Genomic DNA, 19,728 nt, shown 5'->3' on the forward strand with positions numbered 1-19,728 from the left:
GAAAAAGATTAAGCTATTTGTCCTTTTAAATTGTAAAAAGGATATCAGTTTTCGTTTGTTTCCAATGTAAGGTAATTTATTTGTGTGTGTGTGTGTGTGTGTGTGTGAGAAAGGGATGATCCTACTGGAGAAAATATGAATTAGGGACTTTCTGTGAATGCCAACCATCCAATATATAAATGGACAATTAAGTGAGTTTCTACACACTAATAACAAACTATCAGAAAAAGAAATAAGAAAACAATTCCATTTACAATTGCATTAAAAAAGAATAAAAATACCTAGAATAAATTTAACCAAGGAGGTGAAAGACCTGTACACTTAAAATTATAAGACACTGATGAAAGAAGACACAAGTAAATGGAAAGATATTCCATGCTCATGGATTAAAAGAATTAATATTGTTTAAATGGCCATACTACCCAAAGCAATCTACAGATTCTATGCAATCTCTATGGGAATTCCAATGGCATTTTTCACAGAAATAAAACAAACCATTCTAAAATTTGTATGGAACTACAAAAGAACCCGAATAACCAAAGCAATCTTGAGAAAGAAGAACAAAGTTGGGGGCGACATTCCCTGATTTCAAACTATCTTACAAAGCTATAGTAATTAAAACAGTATGGCAGTGGCATAAATACAGACATAAATCAGTGGCACACAACAGACAGCCCAGAAATAAACCCACGCATATATAGTTAACTAATTTACAACAAAAGAGCCAAGAATATACAAGAGGGAAAGGACGGTCTCTTCAATAAATGGTGCTGGGAAAACTGGACAGCCACATGCAAAAGAAAAAAAACGCAACCGCTATCTTACACAATACACAGAAATTAACTCAAAATGGATTAAAGACTTGAACATGAGACCCAAAACCACAAAACTCATAAAAGAAAATATAAGCAGTAAGCTCCTTAACATCAAACTTGGTGATGATTTTTTGGATTTGACAGCAAAAGAAAAGGCAACAAAAGCAAAAATAAACAAGTGGACTACATCAAACTAAAAGGCCTCCACACAGCAAAGGAAACCATCAACAAAATAAAAAGGCAACCTACAAAAAGGGAGAAAATATTTGCCAATCATGTATCTGAAAAGGGGTTAACATCCAAAATATGTAAAGAATTCATACTTTTGAGGCATACTCAAAAAACAAACAACCTGATTTTTAAAAATGGATAGAGGATCTGAATAGACATTTTCCCAAAGACATACTGATGGCCAAAAGATACATGAAAAGGTCTCAAACATCACTAATCATCAGGAAAATGAAAATCCAAACCACAATGAGATATCAACTCACACCTGTTAGAATCGCTAACAGGTGTTAGAATGTAATCAAAAGGACAAGAAATAAGTGTTGGCAAATATGTGGAGAAAAGGGAACCCTTGTGCATTGTTCGTGGAAATATCAATTGGTGCAGCTACTATGGAAAATAGCACAGAGGTTCCTCAAATAAGTAAAAATAGAACTACCATATAATCCAGCATTTCCATTTCTGTGTATTTATTCAAAGAAAATAAAAACACTACCTCAAGGAGATAAATGCACCCCCATGTTCACTGCAGCATTATTTACAAGAGCCAAGATATGGAAACAACCTAAGTGTCTATCAATGAATGCATGAAGAAAACGTGGTATGTTTGTGTATACACACACAGTAGAATATTACGCAGCCTTAAAAAAATGGAATCTTGCCATTTGCGACAACATGGAAGGCCTTAATGACATTAAGATAAGTGGAATAAGTTAGAGAAATACGAATACCATATGATCTCACACGTGGAATCTAAAAACAAAAGCAAAAAAACAAAACCAACCCCAAGCTCACAGATACAGAGAAGAGACTACCAGAGGCAGGGGTGGAGGGTAGGTCCTATAGGTGAAGGGCGTCACAAGGTACAAATCTCCAGTTATAAAATAGGGATGTGATGTACAGCAGGGTGACTACAGTTAATAATGATGTATGGCATATTTGAAAGTTGCTAAGAGAGTAGATCTTAAAAGCCCTCATCACAAGAAAAAAAAATTCTGTAACTATGTATGGTGACAGATGTTAACTAGACTTATTTTGGTGATTATTTCACAATATACACAAATACCGAATCATTATGTAGTAGACGTGATACTGATGTAATGTTGTATGTCAAGTATACCTCAATTAAATAATTAAATAATTAAAGGAAAAAAGGAACTGGTTTTGAAAACTTGAAAGAGAAAGATTTACAAAAAACATATGAAAGAATTATTAAAACTTCTAACCAGATGTCCTCCAAAGTTTTAAAAGTACTGCACCCCCCATTAGGAACTTATTGTGTAAATAAAGTCTTAAATCTTAATAGTAAAATCTGGCCCTTTCACAGTTCAGATTAAAGCTGAGCCTTTGGACCAAGTTGCTAAAGGTGTCGTGTTCATATTCAGAGCTCTGAAGACAGAAACGAAAACTAGAATTACTGACTTTTTACATCGTTTTATAACAACAGTAACTGGACTAAACTGTGAAACTGTTATTTCATAGCAAAATAGCAATGTCCTGGGAGGAAAACAACTGTAAAATCATATTTAAAAAAAAAAACAAAAACAAAAAACCCCAGAACTCATAGAGAACAGATGGTGGTTGCCAGAGTGGTGGGGGGTGGAGGGGCCACAAAATAGGTGACGGTGGTCCAAAGGTACAAACTCCCTGTTATAAAATAAACAAGTCCTGGGAATGTCATGCACAGCACGGTAACTGTGTTGTATATTTGAACATTGCTTGGAGAGTAGATCTTAAAATTCTCATTACAAGACAAAAAATTGTAATTATGTGCAGTGTTGGATATTAACTGGGCTTATTGTGGTGATTATTTTACAATATATACCAACATAGAATCATTATGTTATATAACAGAAACTAATGTTATATGTCAATTATACCTCAATTTTTTAAAAATGACCCTCCAGAATAGGATCTTCTGTGTATTTTGGTACATGGTTCCCAAACCTGACAGGCCATCAGAATCCCCTAAGGAGTGTGGAGTGTGTGTGTGTGTGTGCGTGTGTGTGTGTGTGTGTGTGTATTTAATTATAGATTTCTGAGATGAACCTTATAGATTCAGATTTAGAAGTATGGGGTACAGACTGGGAATCTGTACACTGAAAACGCTCCTTGGGAGATTCTAGATGATCAACGATGTTTTAGAACCCCTATCTCAATAAATTTATTTTTATAAAAGGAGACTATTTTATCTTATTCTCACTTTCTATTTCAACTTATTAATAAGCAACAAAATAGCTTACTGCAAAGCCTCACACTGTGTTAAAGGTTTACAGGCATTATTTCCTTTAATCATGACAACAGCCCAGTGAGACAGGGACACAGTATTATTCCCATTTCATAGGTGTGGAAACTGAAGTCTAACAAAACTATTCAACCAGAAAGCAACAGGGTTAGAATTAAAGGCACACTTATACGTCTCCAAAGCCCACATCTTCTGAAAGTATGGTATAGTAAAATGAACAATGGCTTTAAATTGCTGAATTTGAGCCCCAGTTCTGATACCTTTTGACATTTATCTCTCCGCTTCATCTGTTTCCAAGTCTGTAAATAAGGCTAAGAATAATACCTATCCTATCTATCTCATAAGGCATTGTGAGAACCCAAATGTGAAAGTGCTTTCAAAATCATGAAGTTAAAGAAAAACAAGCTATTTATGAAGGAGTTGGAGAAGATTCAGAAATAATATAGCAGAGTATGTGGTTAAATGCTCAGACTTTGAAGCCAGAGTTCATGTGTTTGAATCCAAGCTCCTCTATTTCCTAGCTATGTGACCTTAGGGAAGTTACTTAACTTTTTTGTGCAATTGTTTCTTCATCTGTAAAAGAAAGTTAATAAGAAAACTAATCTCAGAATTTTGTGAAGATTAAATTAATGCATTTTAAATACTTAGAATAGTGTTTGTTACATAGTAAGCACTCAAGTATTAGATGTTAGAATGTTATCCAATTTTGTAAATGAAGGATCATACCCAATAAGAGTTCAAATACTTAATGACAGTACAGAATGAGCCTAGAAGATACTGGTATTTTCTCCCCTTACAGAAATCGGGACATATTCCTCAATTTTGGAAGTAAACATTTCTTGAGTAGTTTCAATTTTCAACTAAAACCATGTGGCTTCCAAAATACTTCATTCATGCAAATTCTTAAGATTGTTGTAAAGTATTTATCATTTACCTAATTTTTAAAAACCTTTTACCTTTTTATCTAAAAATAGCTCCTGATTTTTTTTAAAGTACTTTTGTTAACGTAATATAAATTTTGTTGAAATTTTGTCATCAATTTTTAGATAACTTTTCTTGGCTTCAAATATCCTCCTATGGAATTTAACTTTTAATTCAAAAGCTGAGTAGCTTACCACAGAAAAAAATGTAACAAAAAGCTGGCTCAAAAAAATACTGTGTAATATGTCAAAAGGAAACAGCACTAGTCCTAAATGAGTTATTTACTAAGAGTAACAAAGAGGAAGTGATGAGGGAATAATTCTCACCGAAAGAATACAATTTAATAACACGATACTCTAAGCAATTCTTGTATCAGATTAGTTTATGGTCAGGTCTACAGCTGCAGATAGAGTTAGAGTTTGAAACAAAGTTGGCACCTCACTAAGAAATCACAGCTGGGAGTTATCTTAAATTTCCAATATGCAACAGGAAATGTTGCCAGTGATTCAATAGGTGACAACCCTTCCCCTTTTTTTCTTTTTTCTGAATTGTCAACAAACCAAAACAAAAATGCTCCAGAAGCCCAGTTACTACTGTGTTTCCCCAAAAATAAGACATAACCGGACAATCAGCTCTAATGCTTCTTTTGGAGCATTACTATATTTTGCTCTAAAATTATAGTAAAATTGCTGTATTTTACTATAAGACTGGGTCTTACATAATAGAACACAATATAAGACCCAGTCTTATTTTACTATAATATAAGACTGGGTCTTGTATAATATAACATAATATATAAGACCTGGTCTTATATTAATTTTTGTTCCAAAAGACGCATTAGAGCTGATTGTCTGGCTAGGTCTTATTTTCAGGGAAACAGGTAGCTAAACATTAAACATAAAAATTCCACTGAAAGATTTAAAAAAACAGCTAAGATACTGAATCTAGCAGATACCAAATAAGGATTGTTTCTGTCAACATTTATACAGTGTCTCCTGGAATGTATTAACTGTATGTAGCCCAATGGACATTTCTATAATATAGTTACCATATCTTCAAGGTTCTAATTACTTTAAGTTTCAATGTTGAAGATTAATTATAAATTTCAATACATTAGGACAAGTACCAGGAACTCAAATAATCCACAAAAATAAAATGAAAAAGTAGTTTTAGATGAGTTGACTACATATCCAAGTCAAGGAATAGTAACTATATTTTATTCTAATACAGTATTTTAGAGGCCAGATAAAACATTTTATTCAGAGTAAGCCTTCTGAAACTCTCTCTCTGTCACCCCAGCATGTTTACAACACATTCATCGGTGCATGTCAGTGCTGAGGGGCTTTTCCAGACACACCTCTCTGGCAATGTTACTCAAAGCTTCATCTTCTGCAGAAAATCGGTCTTTCACAGGTGTTCTTTTCCTTCCAGAACCAGGAGTCCCCATCTTGTCGTCTTGATCGTCTTTTAATTCTGAAAGGCGATTTCACTGTTTTCAGCCCTGAAATAAACAGAAACAGAGAAATTTAAGATATTTCTCTTTGTGCAGTTTTAATGCTCATTGATTATACATTCACTTTTAACAAAGAGAAATTATATTTATGTATTAACATACAAATTAATTAGTAATCAAATACTTTTTCTCTTTATCAAGTTATTCCAATAAAATTTAGAATATTTAAATTTATACTAATTACTGAACCTCCCAACTTTTTACCATGCTACCCATGGCAACCTATGAGGATGAGTTATAATATTAGCCCCAGAAAACTGCAGTCAACAGTGATTCTATTTGTTTAAAATTATTACTGTTTCTGAACTCTATTGTCATTCTAGAATGAAAAAACATTTCAGAAAAGTCATTCAGGCTAAAGCTTTGAGAGAACATACTCAAGAAATTTTAACATAGAACCTTAAAGTTATAAAAGCAACCTTGGCTTTTTAGAGCAATTTAAGAAATAATTCCAGGGGCGGCTGGATGGATCAGTTGGTTAGAACGCGGGCTCTCAACAAGGTTGCTGGTTCAATTTCCGTATGGGATGGTCGCTGTGGTCCCTGCAACTAAAGATTGAAAACAGCAATTGGACTTGGAGCTGAGCTGCGCCCTCCACAACTACATTGAAGGACAATGACTTGGAGCTGATGGGCTCTGGAGAAACACACTGTTCCCCAATATTCCCCAATTAAAAAACAATTTTTTTTTAATTAAAAATTCCAAGTAAACTGTCACCACATAATATAACAAATGAAATTAACAATAACAATGAAGACAACAATCGGCATTTAACAATAACCAACACTGTCCATGCAACAAATATCTGAGTGCCTGCTAGTGCCAGGTACTATAGGGGGTTCTGAATAGACAGTGATGAACAAAACTGACATAGGCAACACTAAGAATATATCTATGAAACTGTTATTGTGATTATTATGAAATAGGCCTATTTTTATAAAAGAGCGAAACACATTAATCTTTCAGGATTACATAACAAGGATGATACAGACTATCTAACCTTTCCAACAGATGGTACATATTTGAAATTAAAGATTCTCATGAAAGAATGCATCCCAATTTGCATGACCCTCCTCTCTCCTATACACATTCCTAAGAAGCCAGTTCATTTAGCTAAACACCCACCAACTTAAAAAAAAAAAAATTCCTACCTTTAACAAAATAAACTGCTGAAATTTCATTACACTGTGAGTCACGAAGAAATTCTCAAATAATTCTGTCTTGATAGGATGAACCATATTAAAACTATAAGTGACTATAATGGTACTAGAATTTACTTGATTCAGGCAAAATAAAACAGAACCACTCCATCAATCCACTCTTCCAAAAAAGTTTCTCCAATGAAAATTCAGGCTATTCTCATCTTACCTGATACCATTTCTTATACCCACAGAGCTAGCTTGCTATGTTTGTCAATCAGAATGAAGACTGATGATAGCTGATTACTCTGCCATAGAAAATATATCTGGATATACGTCAGAAAAGACTCACTTGAATGGAAACGAACAAAAAAATAAGTGAACATCTGAAAGCAGCAGCTGATAAATGCAAGCCACAGATCAGGACATTTCTGAAAAGCACAGAGGATTTTCCCAGAAGTCTTCCATCCTCCTCAACCTCAGCATAATTTTAAAGACCATTCGTCACTTAATAGTAATAGTACACAAATATTAACCACCAACTGAGAAAAAAGCAGCATGCAGCACAAAGTTCTTTTCCAGACATGAGTGACAATTTAGCTAACGCACTGCAGTATCTACCACCCAATATTTGTCCTTCAGCCAGCTTTCTAAGGACACACTGAAAGACATTTCACAGAAGCAGGAGACAAAAACGTAGGCATTTTCTAATTCTAGACACATAAAAATAATCACAGAAGAAAAAGAAAGATTTGGCTGAAAGTATTATATATGTAACTAACTGGTTTCATTAGAAGGATAGGATTATGGATGCAGTTTTTTCTCCTTGATTCTCTAAAATTTCAACAGCATTGGGGAAAGATGCATTTTAAAAATATAAAAGCATTCAGATCCAAGACTCAAAGAATAAACTGGCCCCAAATTGGATCGTACCTGAATTAGGTACAATATGCTCTATAGCTGAGACACACTATCTGAAGCCACAGCTGGTGGTTCTTGTGAATATATTTCTTTCTCCTCTTTTCTCATAATCCATTTTGCTTCTTTCTCAACTAACAATACCTTAGACCTTACACCTGCTAGGATATTCCTAGCACACAGATTTACACAAAGAATTATCTCTTTTTTAAAAATGCTTCTAAACTGTTTCAACAGGCTCCAGGCTAATCAGTCCTGAGAGAAAAATGACATGAAAAGGGATAGAGGCAATGGTTAACGTAGGAAATGGGAACAACTTCCTGCCTGTCTTCCTTGGTATTCTTTTTTTTTTTTTTTTAGTTTCAGGTGTACAAGACAAGGTAATACTTAGACGTTCATCATTTATATCCCTCACACTGTGGACCCCCCTCCCCCCATTCACTATCACTCCGACCTCGCACCGAGCCATCACATTATATATCCAAAATTATAGTTGACATTCATTATTGTTTAGCTTCTGGTGTACAATGCCATGATCAGGCATCTACAGTATCCCTGAGGTGGTCTACAGAGGGTACGCAGGTGTTTATGTGACTGGCCAGGTCCTGTCACCTTTTTCAACTGTACAAGAGACAGTTCTACCACTATTTCAAAAAGTCAATCTAGCACTTTTGAAAGAATTATATTATTTGTACTCTGTAGACAGACATCCTTCAAGGTTTTCAGCTTCTCTGCAATCTATCTTCTAATAACTCCAAAACATGCTATCAGCGATAAGGGGAAACCTTAAAAGAAATAAGATCCCTGGCATAGTCAATGGAAAACTGCTTTTTAACAAAATGACAAAAATAAGGGTGTGGACTCAAATAGGTTATTTCCAGTGTCTGATCCTAAAAGGACTTTCAGTAAGTTTCTATCCCAAGGAGGTTTCCTCAAGAACACTTTTCTTCGGGGGCCATATCCTCTCTTCCAGTTTTTCCTTAGTGGTATCGCCAAACCAAGAGCTAAAGCTCCACATCCACTGAGAAGAACAGAACTGCCTGCATTGTTGGAAAGTCCTTTACCGAGATACTGTCAAGCAGACTTTCTCCCGATGGTTTTGTCTGCAAGTATTTGTCCATCTAAGGAAAAGAGGGGGAAGCACCTTCAGGATGTTGTGGAATATAAACCTTCCAAAACAGACAGGTACATCAATAAGGTTTTCTCTTCCCAATGAGCTTCTCCTGGAACACGTTTCTGAAAAACGGGGATTTTGCCACATTAAGTGGCACTTCAAACATGATACAGTTCCCTTTTGTGACAAAACAATGTGTCACGTTCTATAATAAAGACAGCACACTTAGTTCTGTCTGGGTACTGATGGTTACAGCACCTTCATATCTAAGTAGCTCATCGTGGAGAACCAAACCACTGGCATGGTAAGGCTTTGCATCAGAGCTGTCATTTCAGGTAACACTCGTCTGCACAATAAAACACTGGGTAGTTATAAACAAATCGCAGTATCTGGAATGACACCTGAACTGAAGACACACTGTGACTGCAGCTGTTGCCACTGGACAAAATTTCAAGTGAGAGGACTAGCTGCACAACCAGTTGCCTTGCTTACTGCCCAAGCCGTGGTTTCTGCATCTGTAGAGTAGAAACAACTGTCCCAACTATTTAACATGGTTGATGTGAGGCTGAAAGGGGTTAAGCTAAATACAACCACCTAATAAATTTATAAAGCTCTCCATAAATGTTTAGTGTCTTGAATTAACTACCTCTTTTACATATTTAGCTAATGAGTTGACAAAAGGGCAATCCTTGCCTTTCTTTACAATTTTATTCATTTAATTAAAGAAAAATATCCTCAAGTTATTTCCTCTAGCATGCATTATGTGATATCATCAGCATGCTAAGAATTTTTGCTGAAGCATGGAACAATCTGAAAAAATAAAAATGCCTTTAACTATAATCATTATACTATACAACACATCTACACAATAAAAACAAAGAAGAAATTTCTAAGATACTTTGTGTTCTTCAAAGTCTATGTTTGAAAGTCTAAATGAACATACAAGTTTTGGGAATATGGCCTTAATGATGGGTGTCAGTCCCCTCATTAGAACACTTGACTTAGGAGACAAAAGACAGCGGTCATTAAATGGTGCACTTAAGATCTACGCATACCTTTCCACGCAATTTGTACCTCAAAAGAACAAGTTTTCTAAACTAATATTGAAGTCTAATCAATGATGACAGACTGAAATGTTTAGGGTTGAAGTATACTGATATCTGCTGCATATTTTGAAATCTATCCCTCAAAAAAGTGAAATAATGGATAGAAGAGTGGCTACAGAAAATAGGATCGGGGTAGGGTAGGGTAGGGTAGGGTAGGGTAGGATAGGATAGGATAGGATGGGATAGGTAATCACATATAATACAACATTAACAGGAGAATCCAAGTAGCAGGTACACGAATGTTCACAGTAGGACACTTTCAATTTTTCTGTATGTTTGAAAATTTTTACAATAAAGTGTTAGATAAAAAGTAACTGGTTGAGAAGGGTAGTTGATTAAGTGAACAACACAGGAACTGGGAATTGCAATTAAAAAATCTTATTTTCTTAATTTCATTCCACAATGTTTTGAGGCTTTCAAAAAACAGAGTAGGATAATAAAAATGTATGTTGGTCATCTGCAGTAAAACCGTGATTTTCGCTCAGGTTTAACACTAACCATCACCCTTAAGAAACATAATGAAATTCTAAGTACATGAAAAACATATTGCTCAAAACAATGCTCACCCAAGTCCTGAGTCCACACCAAGGTATGTTACAGTGAATTATCAGAATGAATTTCAAACAGTGGCGGCCAGGATTTTACAAACTTCCCAGGGTGGGGAAATCAGTGCATGTATAAAGGATTAACAATTAGAATGGTTTCAGATTTCCAAAAGTAATTCTGGAAACAAGAATGCAATAGAGTAATTCCTTCAAACTTCTGAAGGAAAACTAGAGACAACCTTTAAGCAGTACCCAATCAAACCATCCCATTCTCATACTTGATAACTAAAGACATTTTCAGACATGCATGGTCTTAAATATTTTACCTCTTTTATCCTCTTTGTCAATCAGCTACTTGAAGATATACTTCATCAAATAAAAGAGAAAATCAAGAGAGAAAGCTTAGCATCCAGGAAATAAATCCAACATAGAAGAGGAGCGAAGGGGATGGATCCCCAGCAGGATGATGGACATCCCAGGGAGAAAGCTACAGATCGAGGCAACGAGATTCAAGAGACACATTGGAGGACCATCGTCACCAAAATCTCCACAGCCTTTGAGACTTGTTAATCTGAAGTGAGCCCTGTCCAGGTTCGATCTGAATTTCGTTTGTCTGGACCTCATGTTGATGAAGTTCCTGCTGTCCCTTCCCCTAGTGCCTAGAATGGCTGAAGACTTCACAGCACAGAAGTGTTTTGCTTTTACCTATTCTTGAGAGCTAGAGCATAATGAGCTGAGAAGCAAACTTCCTCTAACCATACTTCCTCTGGGTATTCAGTGCCTTGTAAAGACTCCAGCTCTGCCAGATGCCCTGATTGTGGTGAGTCTTATGGTTTCCCAGGACTAACAAACTTTCCCAATGACTTACCAAAAAGGGCCTGAGGAAGACTCTGTTTGCAGCTTATCTTCTCCTGGGAGCCTGCACTTAATAGTGGCAACAGGGACATTTCCTATGTTTACACTTGTTATTCAGTTTTTCAAAACGAAACAATATACAGCTTAGGGATACAAACTATGGCAGAGATTGGCTCATTGCTCACCAAGCCATTTCCCTTTTCTGCCCACAGCTATGTTACATGTCCTGGACATCCTTACCATTATGAGCAGCCATTTGATTGAGTTCTGGCCAAGGGAATGCAAGCGAAAATGATATACGCCATACCCAAGACTGGTCCCTCAAACTTTCCATACAATCTACTACATTCCCTCTCTTTGCCCTCAAATCTTCCAGAGAACTCAGTGAAAGTCACTGAGGTCCCAGGGGATGGCAGAATCACTAACTGAAAGGGGACTGAACCCCTGGGTGACTCAGGAACAAACTACTCCTTTGCCATTATTTCCAACATACAGCAGACAGAGATGTGAGAAATAAATTTGGTGTTAAACCACTGAAAATTGGGGGTTGTTTGTTAAAGTAGGTTAGTCTATTCTGACCGACAGACACAAAACGGTGGGAGAGCAGAGCTATTCAGTTTTTCAAAATTAAAGAACATATGGATTAGAAATACACATATGGAAGGTGGGCTGGACTGCAGGATTGTGGGGGGCAGGTGGATGGTCCCAAAAGAATGATTAACATGTAAAATGGGATTGTGATTACCTAGAGAGGAAGGAATACCACTAAAGAATGCATACAGGGAACTTCTAGGATAATTGTTATGATTCATTTCTTGACCCAAGTAATGAGACCACAGGTGCTCATTTTATTCCTACTGAAACTGTATTTTTATTTTATATTGCTCTATATTTCACAAATAAACTGTTTTGCTCAAAATAAATTAGATAAATAGGATAGATGCTTGAAAAATCTGTTGGAGCATTTGGGAAAAATAAGGTGAATAGAAAACTAAGCTAAATAAATAAATAAAATAAAAACAAAGTAACTCTTCACCCCCTGGAAAAACTGAAACTTAACGAATAATACTTGGCTAAGCAGTAAACAAGATTTATTTAGTTATAATAAAAATACCAACTAGTGATTTAAAATTGTAAAATAATAATGTTGTACTGAGGGGAAATGGGAGAAAATAATGAAGAAATACAAACTTACAATACAAACCACCAGTCATTTCCACCATCTGAAGATACTTTTACACAAATGAGTTTACTTTTTAAACATAAATGAGTTTATAAACTATGTGCTACTTTGCAACCAGCTATGACAGATTCTAAGGTGGCTCCCATCCTTTATCTCCCCTCCTGCTGTTCACACCTTTGTGTAAACACCTGCCCAAGAATGTGGGTAGGACTTGTGACTTGCTTCTAACCAAAAGAATATGACAAAGATGACATTCCCATGATTATGTTACATTATATAAGACTGTCTAGCCAGCAGACTTGCTCCAGGCTCTCTTTGATGGCTTGACGAAGTGGCCATATCTTCAAAGACCACGGGCCAGAAACTTTAGGTTGCCTCTGAGAGCTGACAACAGCCTTTAGGAGCTTGTGGACAGCCTCTGGATGACCAAGTAACCTCCAGTGAGCAACAAGTCTCAGTCCTAAAATCACAAAGAAACTAATTCTGCCAAAAACTTAAGTGAGCTTGGAAGCAGAAATTTATCAGTTATATCTCCAGATGAGAATTCAGCCCAGCCAACGTCCCAATTGCAGCTTCATGAGACCCTACGCAGAGGACCCAGCTCAGTCATGTTCAGACTTTTGCTCCACAGAAACTCAGGGATAATAAACGTGTGTTGTTTTAAGCTGATAAATCTATGTAATATGTTATACAACATTAAAAAAAATGAACACAACAGCTTTTAAAACTTAGGATGAATGAATTTAGCAAAGTGTAGGGGATACAAAATAAACTCAAAAAAAAATCAGTTACATTTCTATACACTAATGATGAACAATCAAAAAAGAAATTTAAGAAAACAATTCCATTTACAATAGCATCAAAAATAAAATACTTAGGAATAAATTTAGCCAAGGAAGCAAAAGACCTGTACACTGAAAAGTACAAAACATGTTGAAAGAAATTAAAGGGGATAATAAACGAAAAGCCACCCCCCTGTTCATAGAGTAGAAGACTTAATATTGTTAAAAGGTCAATACCACCCAAATAAATCTACAGATTCAATGCAATCTCTATCAAATCCCAATGCCATTTTTTGCAGAAATAGAAAAAGCCATCCTAAAATTAAAATTCATATGGAATCTCAAGGGACCCCAAACAGACAAAATCTTGAAAAAGAAGAACAAAGTTGGAGGCATCACATTTCCTGATTTCACAACTTATTAGAAAGCTACAGTAACCAAAAGAGTGTGTTACTGGCATAAAGACATAAAGAATATGAGAGAGGGCACAGAAACAAACCCCGGCATGTAGAGTCAAATGATTTTCAACAAGGTGCCAAGATCAGTCAATGGAAAATAGACAGTCTTTTCAACAAATGGTGCTGGGAAAACTAGATATCCACATACGAAAGAATAAAGTTGGACCCTTACCTTATACCACATACAAAATTAATTCATAGTGAATCAAAGAAATAAACGTAAGTACCAAAACTATAAGACTCTTAGAAAACACATGCAGAAAGCTTCCTTGGATTTAGTAATGATTTCTTGGATCTGACACCAAAAGCCCAGACAACAGAAGAAAAAGATAAAATGAACTTCATCAAACAGTTTTGTGCATCAAAGGACACTATCAGCAGTAAAAAAGCAACCCACAAAATGGAAGAAAATACTTGCAAATCATGTATCTGATAAGTGATTAATATCCAGAATATGTAGAGAATCCATAAAACTTAACAACCCAATAAAACAAACAACTCAATTCAAAGATAGACAAAAGATTTGAATAGATATTTCTCCAAATAGATGTACTAATGGCCAATAAGCACATGAAAAGATGCTCAACATCCCTAATCATTAAGGAAATGAAGGTCAAAGCTATAAGATACCACCTTCAGCTCTTAAGAATGGCTATTATTTAAAAAAAAAAAAACAGAAAATAACAAGTGTGTCAAAAATGTAGAGAAACTGGAACCCTTGTCCACTGCTGGTAGGACTGTAAAATGCTGCAACTGTTGTGGAAAATGGTATGGCAATTCCTCAAAATATTAAACAAAAGTGCTGTATAATCCAATAATTCCACTTATATACTCAAAACAAATGAAAGCAGAAACTTGAATAGTTATATTCTTGTGTCCAGAGCAGCATTCTTCACAATAGCCAAAAGGTGAAAGCAGATCAAGTGTCTATCAACACACATGGACAAACAAAATGTGATATATACATAGTGCTATATTATTCAGCCTTGAAAGGAGTGAAATTCTCATACGTGCTACAACATGGGTGAACCTTGAAGACATTGTGTGAAATGAAATAATCCAGACACAAAAGAGAAATGCTATGATTCCACTTCCATGAGGTACCTACAGGAGTCAAATTCAGAGACAGAAAGAAGAAGTGGGGGATGGGGAGTTGTTTAATGGGCACAGATTTCAGTTTGGGATAATGAAAAGTTCTGGAGCTTGATGGTGGTGATGGTTGCACAACATTGCAAATGTACCTAATGTCACTGAATTGTACACTTAAAAATGGTAAAAGTGGTCAATTTTATAGTATGTATATTTTACCACAATTAAAAAGAGAAACTTTGGATGGATAGCAAAGGATGAGCTTGGTAAGACGGGGGAACAGTGACCCTCTCGTTCCCTTGACTGTCCCCTTAGATATAACATATCCATAACAGGGGAAGAAATATCTAATCTCAAACTGAATTTTTTTCTCATTTTATCCTGTAATTCTTGAGTCACTTAACTGAAATACTTTTTGAAAAAAATAGCAACATGTTTACTAATTATACTGTTTGTTGTTATAAGTGATTTAAACCATTTAACAGGGAAATAAACATTTTAACATCCTAATCCTCTGCATACAGTATACTGTCCTCTATTTAACTTAGAACAGAGCCAAAAGATTGCTCCTAGCTGTTAAAATGTTTCTACTTAGCAAAGTGGGGGATGATGAAAGAATAACAAAGCAATCAGAACAAGTAACTTAAAAATTAAATTTGTTTCCTAAAGCAGTAAAAATGTGTTACATCAAAACTAGTTAAAATTGTGGTGTTCATACTGAAGGAAAAACTAAGATACACAGGGCTCAAAGTGAAAACAATGGAAAAAGATGAACTATGATTCTTTCAGAAGTGTTTTAATATACCACTTCTGAGAAAATAAAACCACCCTTATATGCACTTGTAACCCAAGGCTTTCCAACTTCTTTTCCACCACTCTCTCACCTCTGCTCTGTTCTAACCTTTTTTTTTTTTTTTTTTTTTTTTTTTTAGGAGGATTTTTTTTTTTTTTAGGAGGAGGAGAAGTGGAAGGTTGAGACCGGGAAGGGAAATAACAGGCATAAACCAGACATAGCAATAAAGAAAGACAATTTATTTTTTTGTTCTCACTTGAATACTAAATACATCATCATCATCAAATGCTAACAATCCAAATTTCAGAGGGCAGGGAAAAGCTAAATTTCCAGGAGTCACAACCTATCTAAAGCAAAAGAAAGAATGCAGGCTTTGCATCTGTAAATTAAGTCTGCATGTCGAATTCTTTTAATGTTTTTTTAAATTTTATTGGAGAATATTGGGGAAGAGTGTGTTTCTCCAGGACCCATCAGCTCCAAGTCGTTGTCCTTCAATCTACTTGTGGAGGGCGCAGCTCAGCTCCAAATCCAGTCACCGTTTTCAATCTGTAGTTGCAGGGGGCACAGTCCACTATCCCGTGTGGGAATTGAACCCGGCAACCTTGTTGTTGAGAGCTCGTGCTCTAACCAACTGGGCCATGGGGCCGCCCCTGCATGTCGAATTCTTTAAACAACCTTAACTATTACACAGGCTGCAGTTAAATATGGTGACATGAACCTTGGTCCAAAGGGTGGAGCACTAAGCTTTCCAGCCTGAGAAGTGAGATCAGTTAAGGAACTTTAAACTCAAGTGCATCGTTCACTAAGTATAGAAACCACCAAGGAGCTAATTTTCTCTGTATGAACTCAAAATAATTCTGTAAAAGGACAGAGCCCGTCATTCCCAGTGTCCTTGTGATGCCAATGACAAGTGTGAAGGTCTCTGAATTAGAATATTTCAACCAGGGGCATGGCCTCCCTATGCCAGTTAACAGTAATGTTTTTCTCCTGTTGTGAAACATGTGACTGATTCTTGGCAAACATGCTCAAAACCAGAACATAACATCAATACTGGCACAATCCTGCGCTCTTTCGTGTGCACATTTTTCTAAAATACTTCCCTCAATACTTTTCCTTAATCATGCTCTTTCCTTTAAAAAGGAAGACAAAAAACTGGATCCTAGGATATGCATGCTAAGCAGATTTTCATCCCAAAACTGAGCCCTAATCTTCTGAAGGCAAACGTCCTTTATAAGCTCCCTCTTCTGCGGTTGCCACTTTTCCTAAACCGCAGGCCTTCCTGCCGTGCAGCAGGGCCAGGACAGATTACAGTTATGTGGTAGGTTCTGTCAGGCGAGCTTTGACAAGGCCTCAAAATAGACCCTGGGCACCAGCCAGGGAAACTGCCACTCACAAGTTCCAACTTCATCATAACATGTTAGCCCCTCAGCACTTTTGCTCCCCTAGCCTTTCTTATTTTAAAAGGGCAAAGATTCCTGAACCCCCTCCTGGTCATGAATGAGCTGTATAACAGAAATTCAAATTATAAACCTCCCTTATTGTGCTCGCAAATGCTCTGCAGACTACAGACTGAATCTGTACCTACCTCCTGCCATGGGAAATCAACCCATCAATAGCACTCTGGTTTGCAAAAGGATTTTTGGATCTCAAACTCCACGGAGGTGTATTTTTATTATAAATAGACTAGGATGAGGAAGATAAGGAAAAAGAGAGGTGGGTTATTTATTTCCCTTGTGTCTAATAATATAGTAGCAGACTTTGGCAGTGCAAGAAGTTCAACTATATACAATGTTTTTCATTGATATTGGTCATAAAATCCTAAAACTATCAACCTACTACAAAAGGTATTCATTTAACTATTACAAAATGTAAATGGTTTGTCTATAACAGCACCAGTATTCAAGGTACAGTATTTTTACCCTTACCAGTGCAAATAAAATTAACCACCTGTCACTACAATGTTTTAAATTGCCTTAAAAATACTATTGCACTATTTTTTAAATGGAGAGAAGGATAAAGAATACAAAGTAATTAAGAGCTCCTTTCTCCTTCTATGAGGTTAAGAAAGACATTAACTTCTACTATAAAATAAAGCCCAATATAGGATTGAAATACACTTTAGATTTTCACAACTTAAGTCCCAACCTTGCAATCACACTTTAGAAATACATTCCATATACATACTTATGGACTACGTAGTACATAGGCTTACATATGAGTTGTTCATTACAGCAGTGTTTGTAGAAAGCTAAAAACAACCTAAATGTCTATTAATAGGAAATGGTAAAATAAATTATGAAAAATTAATAAATTATGGTTCAGCTACAATAGGCAGGGCATCCAGTCTTACAAAATCAGATGGGTATACGATGTGCTAATATAGAAAGATCGCTGAGATATATCAAGGGTAAGAATGAAAGGTACAGGACGTTTCTCCTAAACATATGTGATTACATATGTAATAGAACATTTGGAGAGGGTTATGCAAGAAACTGTTAACAGTGGCTGCTTGGATTAGGGGGTTGGGCAGTGAGAAAAGGCTAGAAGTTTATTGTGGAAAGGAGACTTCCTTTTCACCCTATCATATTTATTTTAAAACGTTTTATCAATTTTGAAAAGTCCCACAAACATCAACTGAACGCATGAAATGAGCATTCTCCTTCCATGTATGCCACTTCTCCCCTCTTCTTAACCATTTCTACTCTTTACTACTGGCCCCACCAACAAAACAAAAGCATAAACAGGCAGCGAATCTCAGAGATTCTCCAAGAAATAGAATTCTCTCTCCGTCCCCCCACCAAAATAAAGAAATAGTAGAACAAATGAAAAAAGTATAATATATGGTAAACCCAGTGTTTAGCCCATTGTCTGGCCCAATTTATTGTAGGCCTAAAAGTATTCACAGTGAAAGTGCAATGTGCAATGCAAAAAAAATCATCATTTCCAAAGATGTCCTATCTATTATCTTAAAGGGAAAAATGGAGAAAGAGATAAAGTTATTTTACCCACAGGGTAAATTTTACTCATTCCTTCCTTCTGAATTTCAAAAGTTGAGTTTCGAATGATGGTCATAAAGTCTATTCTTTATTTGCAAACTGAACAAGGTAGTTAGGCTTCCCAGTTAAAGGACCGTCTCTCAGATTCTCCAGAGAGAAAGCAACTACCTAAAAGGAAAAAGCTAATAGGCGCAATGATCTTATGGTGGGGACAGAAGAATTTTATTTCCTCTTAAGTGATTCTCATCAGCAGTCACAGCACACTGCAGGGAGAATTCTTTTTCTTTTTTCTATCCATCATCAATTCTGTTCCTTTTCACATTAGGAGCAGAGTAAACAATTCACAAAGAGCTTTGCAAGAAACTGCTCCCTCCGTCTCATTTCTAATAGAGATCTGTTTTTGTTTTTGTTTTGAGAAAGAATCTACTTTGCCAAATATATTCTCCCCATCACTTTTTTCTTTCGTTATGGAGATGCTTGAATTCTGACCTAAGAAGGTTTCTCTTGCACATCTACCTACCAAGACGGTCAGTGAAGGTGGTTTCCACAAGGGATTTCCCAAAACGGAATCTCTGTTCCCTGGGAACTGAAACTCTTATGTCACTATTAAATGCTGGAGAAAAATTAAAAGCAGCATTAAGGGAACGCTCTAAACATAAGAATGGATATCCAAGGAAACAAGATGCCAAAATTTAGTCAAAGATAAAGGAATTTGGTAAGCAAGACCAACAGGGTAAACTTACTATTACTTTATAACTGATAACTAATTAAAGTTCCTTTATAAATGAAAATCAAGGTAAAATAAGCTGAATTCCAGAAACAAGAAAAAGAAAACAAGGTTAAGAGTATCAAGAACTCGGATTCAAAGTTATTTTGCTCAACAACATTTTAAAAGTCAAAATGATCATGTTACATTTCAGCAATAAAAAGTTATTTCTAGTTTTAAATGAATTCATTCCAATAATAAATAACAACTTTAACACACACTTTCTTCTATACCAGAACTTAAATAAGAACTCAGTATACAT

General features: G+C 35.9%; 1 protein-coding gene across 13 annotated transcripts in view; it reads right to left on the reverse strand.

Annotated features, from left to right (window-relative positions):
- Positions 1–19,728, reverse strand: part of LRRFIP2 (LRR binding FLII interacting protein 2) — a 101,643-nt gene that overhangs the window by 79,819 nt on the left and 2,096 nt on the right. For all 13 annotated transcript variants that reach the window (XM_081073014.1, XM_081073011.1, XM_081073012.1 and 10 more), the window contains exon 2: positions 5,567–5,710. In XM_081073014.1, the coding sequence (XP_080929140.1) occupies positions 5,567–5,656 (90 nt within the window). In that variant the 5' untranslated portion in view covers positions 5,657–5,710. The remainder of the gene's footprint in view (positions 1–5,566; positions 5,711–19,728) is intronic.

The sequence above is a fragment of the Rhinolophus hipposideros genome (genome assembly GCF_964194185.1).
Source record: "Rhinolophus hipposideros genome assembly, chromosome: 14".
In the NCBI taxonomy this organism is placed as follows: domain Eukaryota; kingdom Metazoa; phylum Chordata; class Mammalia; order Chiroptera; family Rhinolophidae; genus Rhinolophus; species Rhinolophus hipposideros.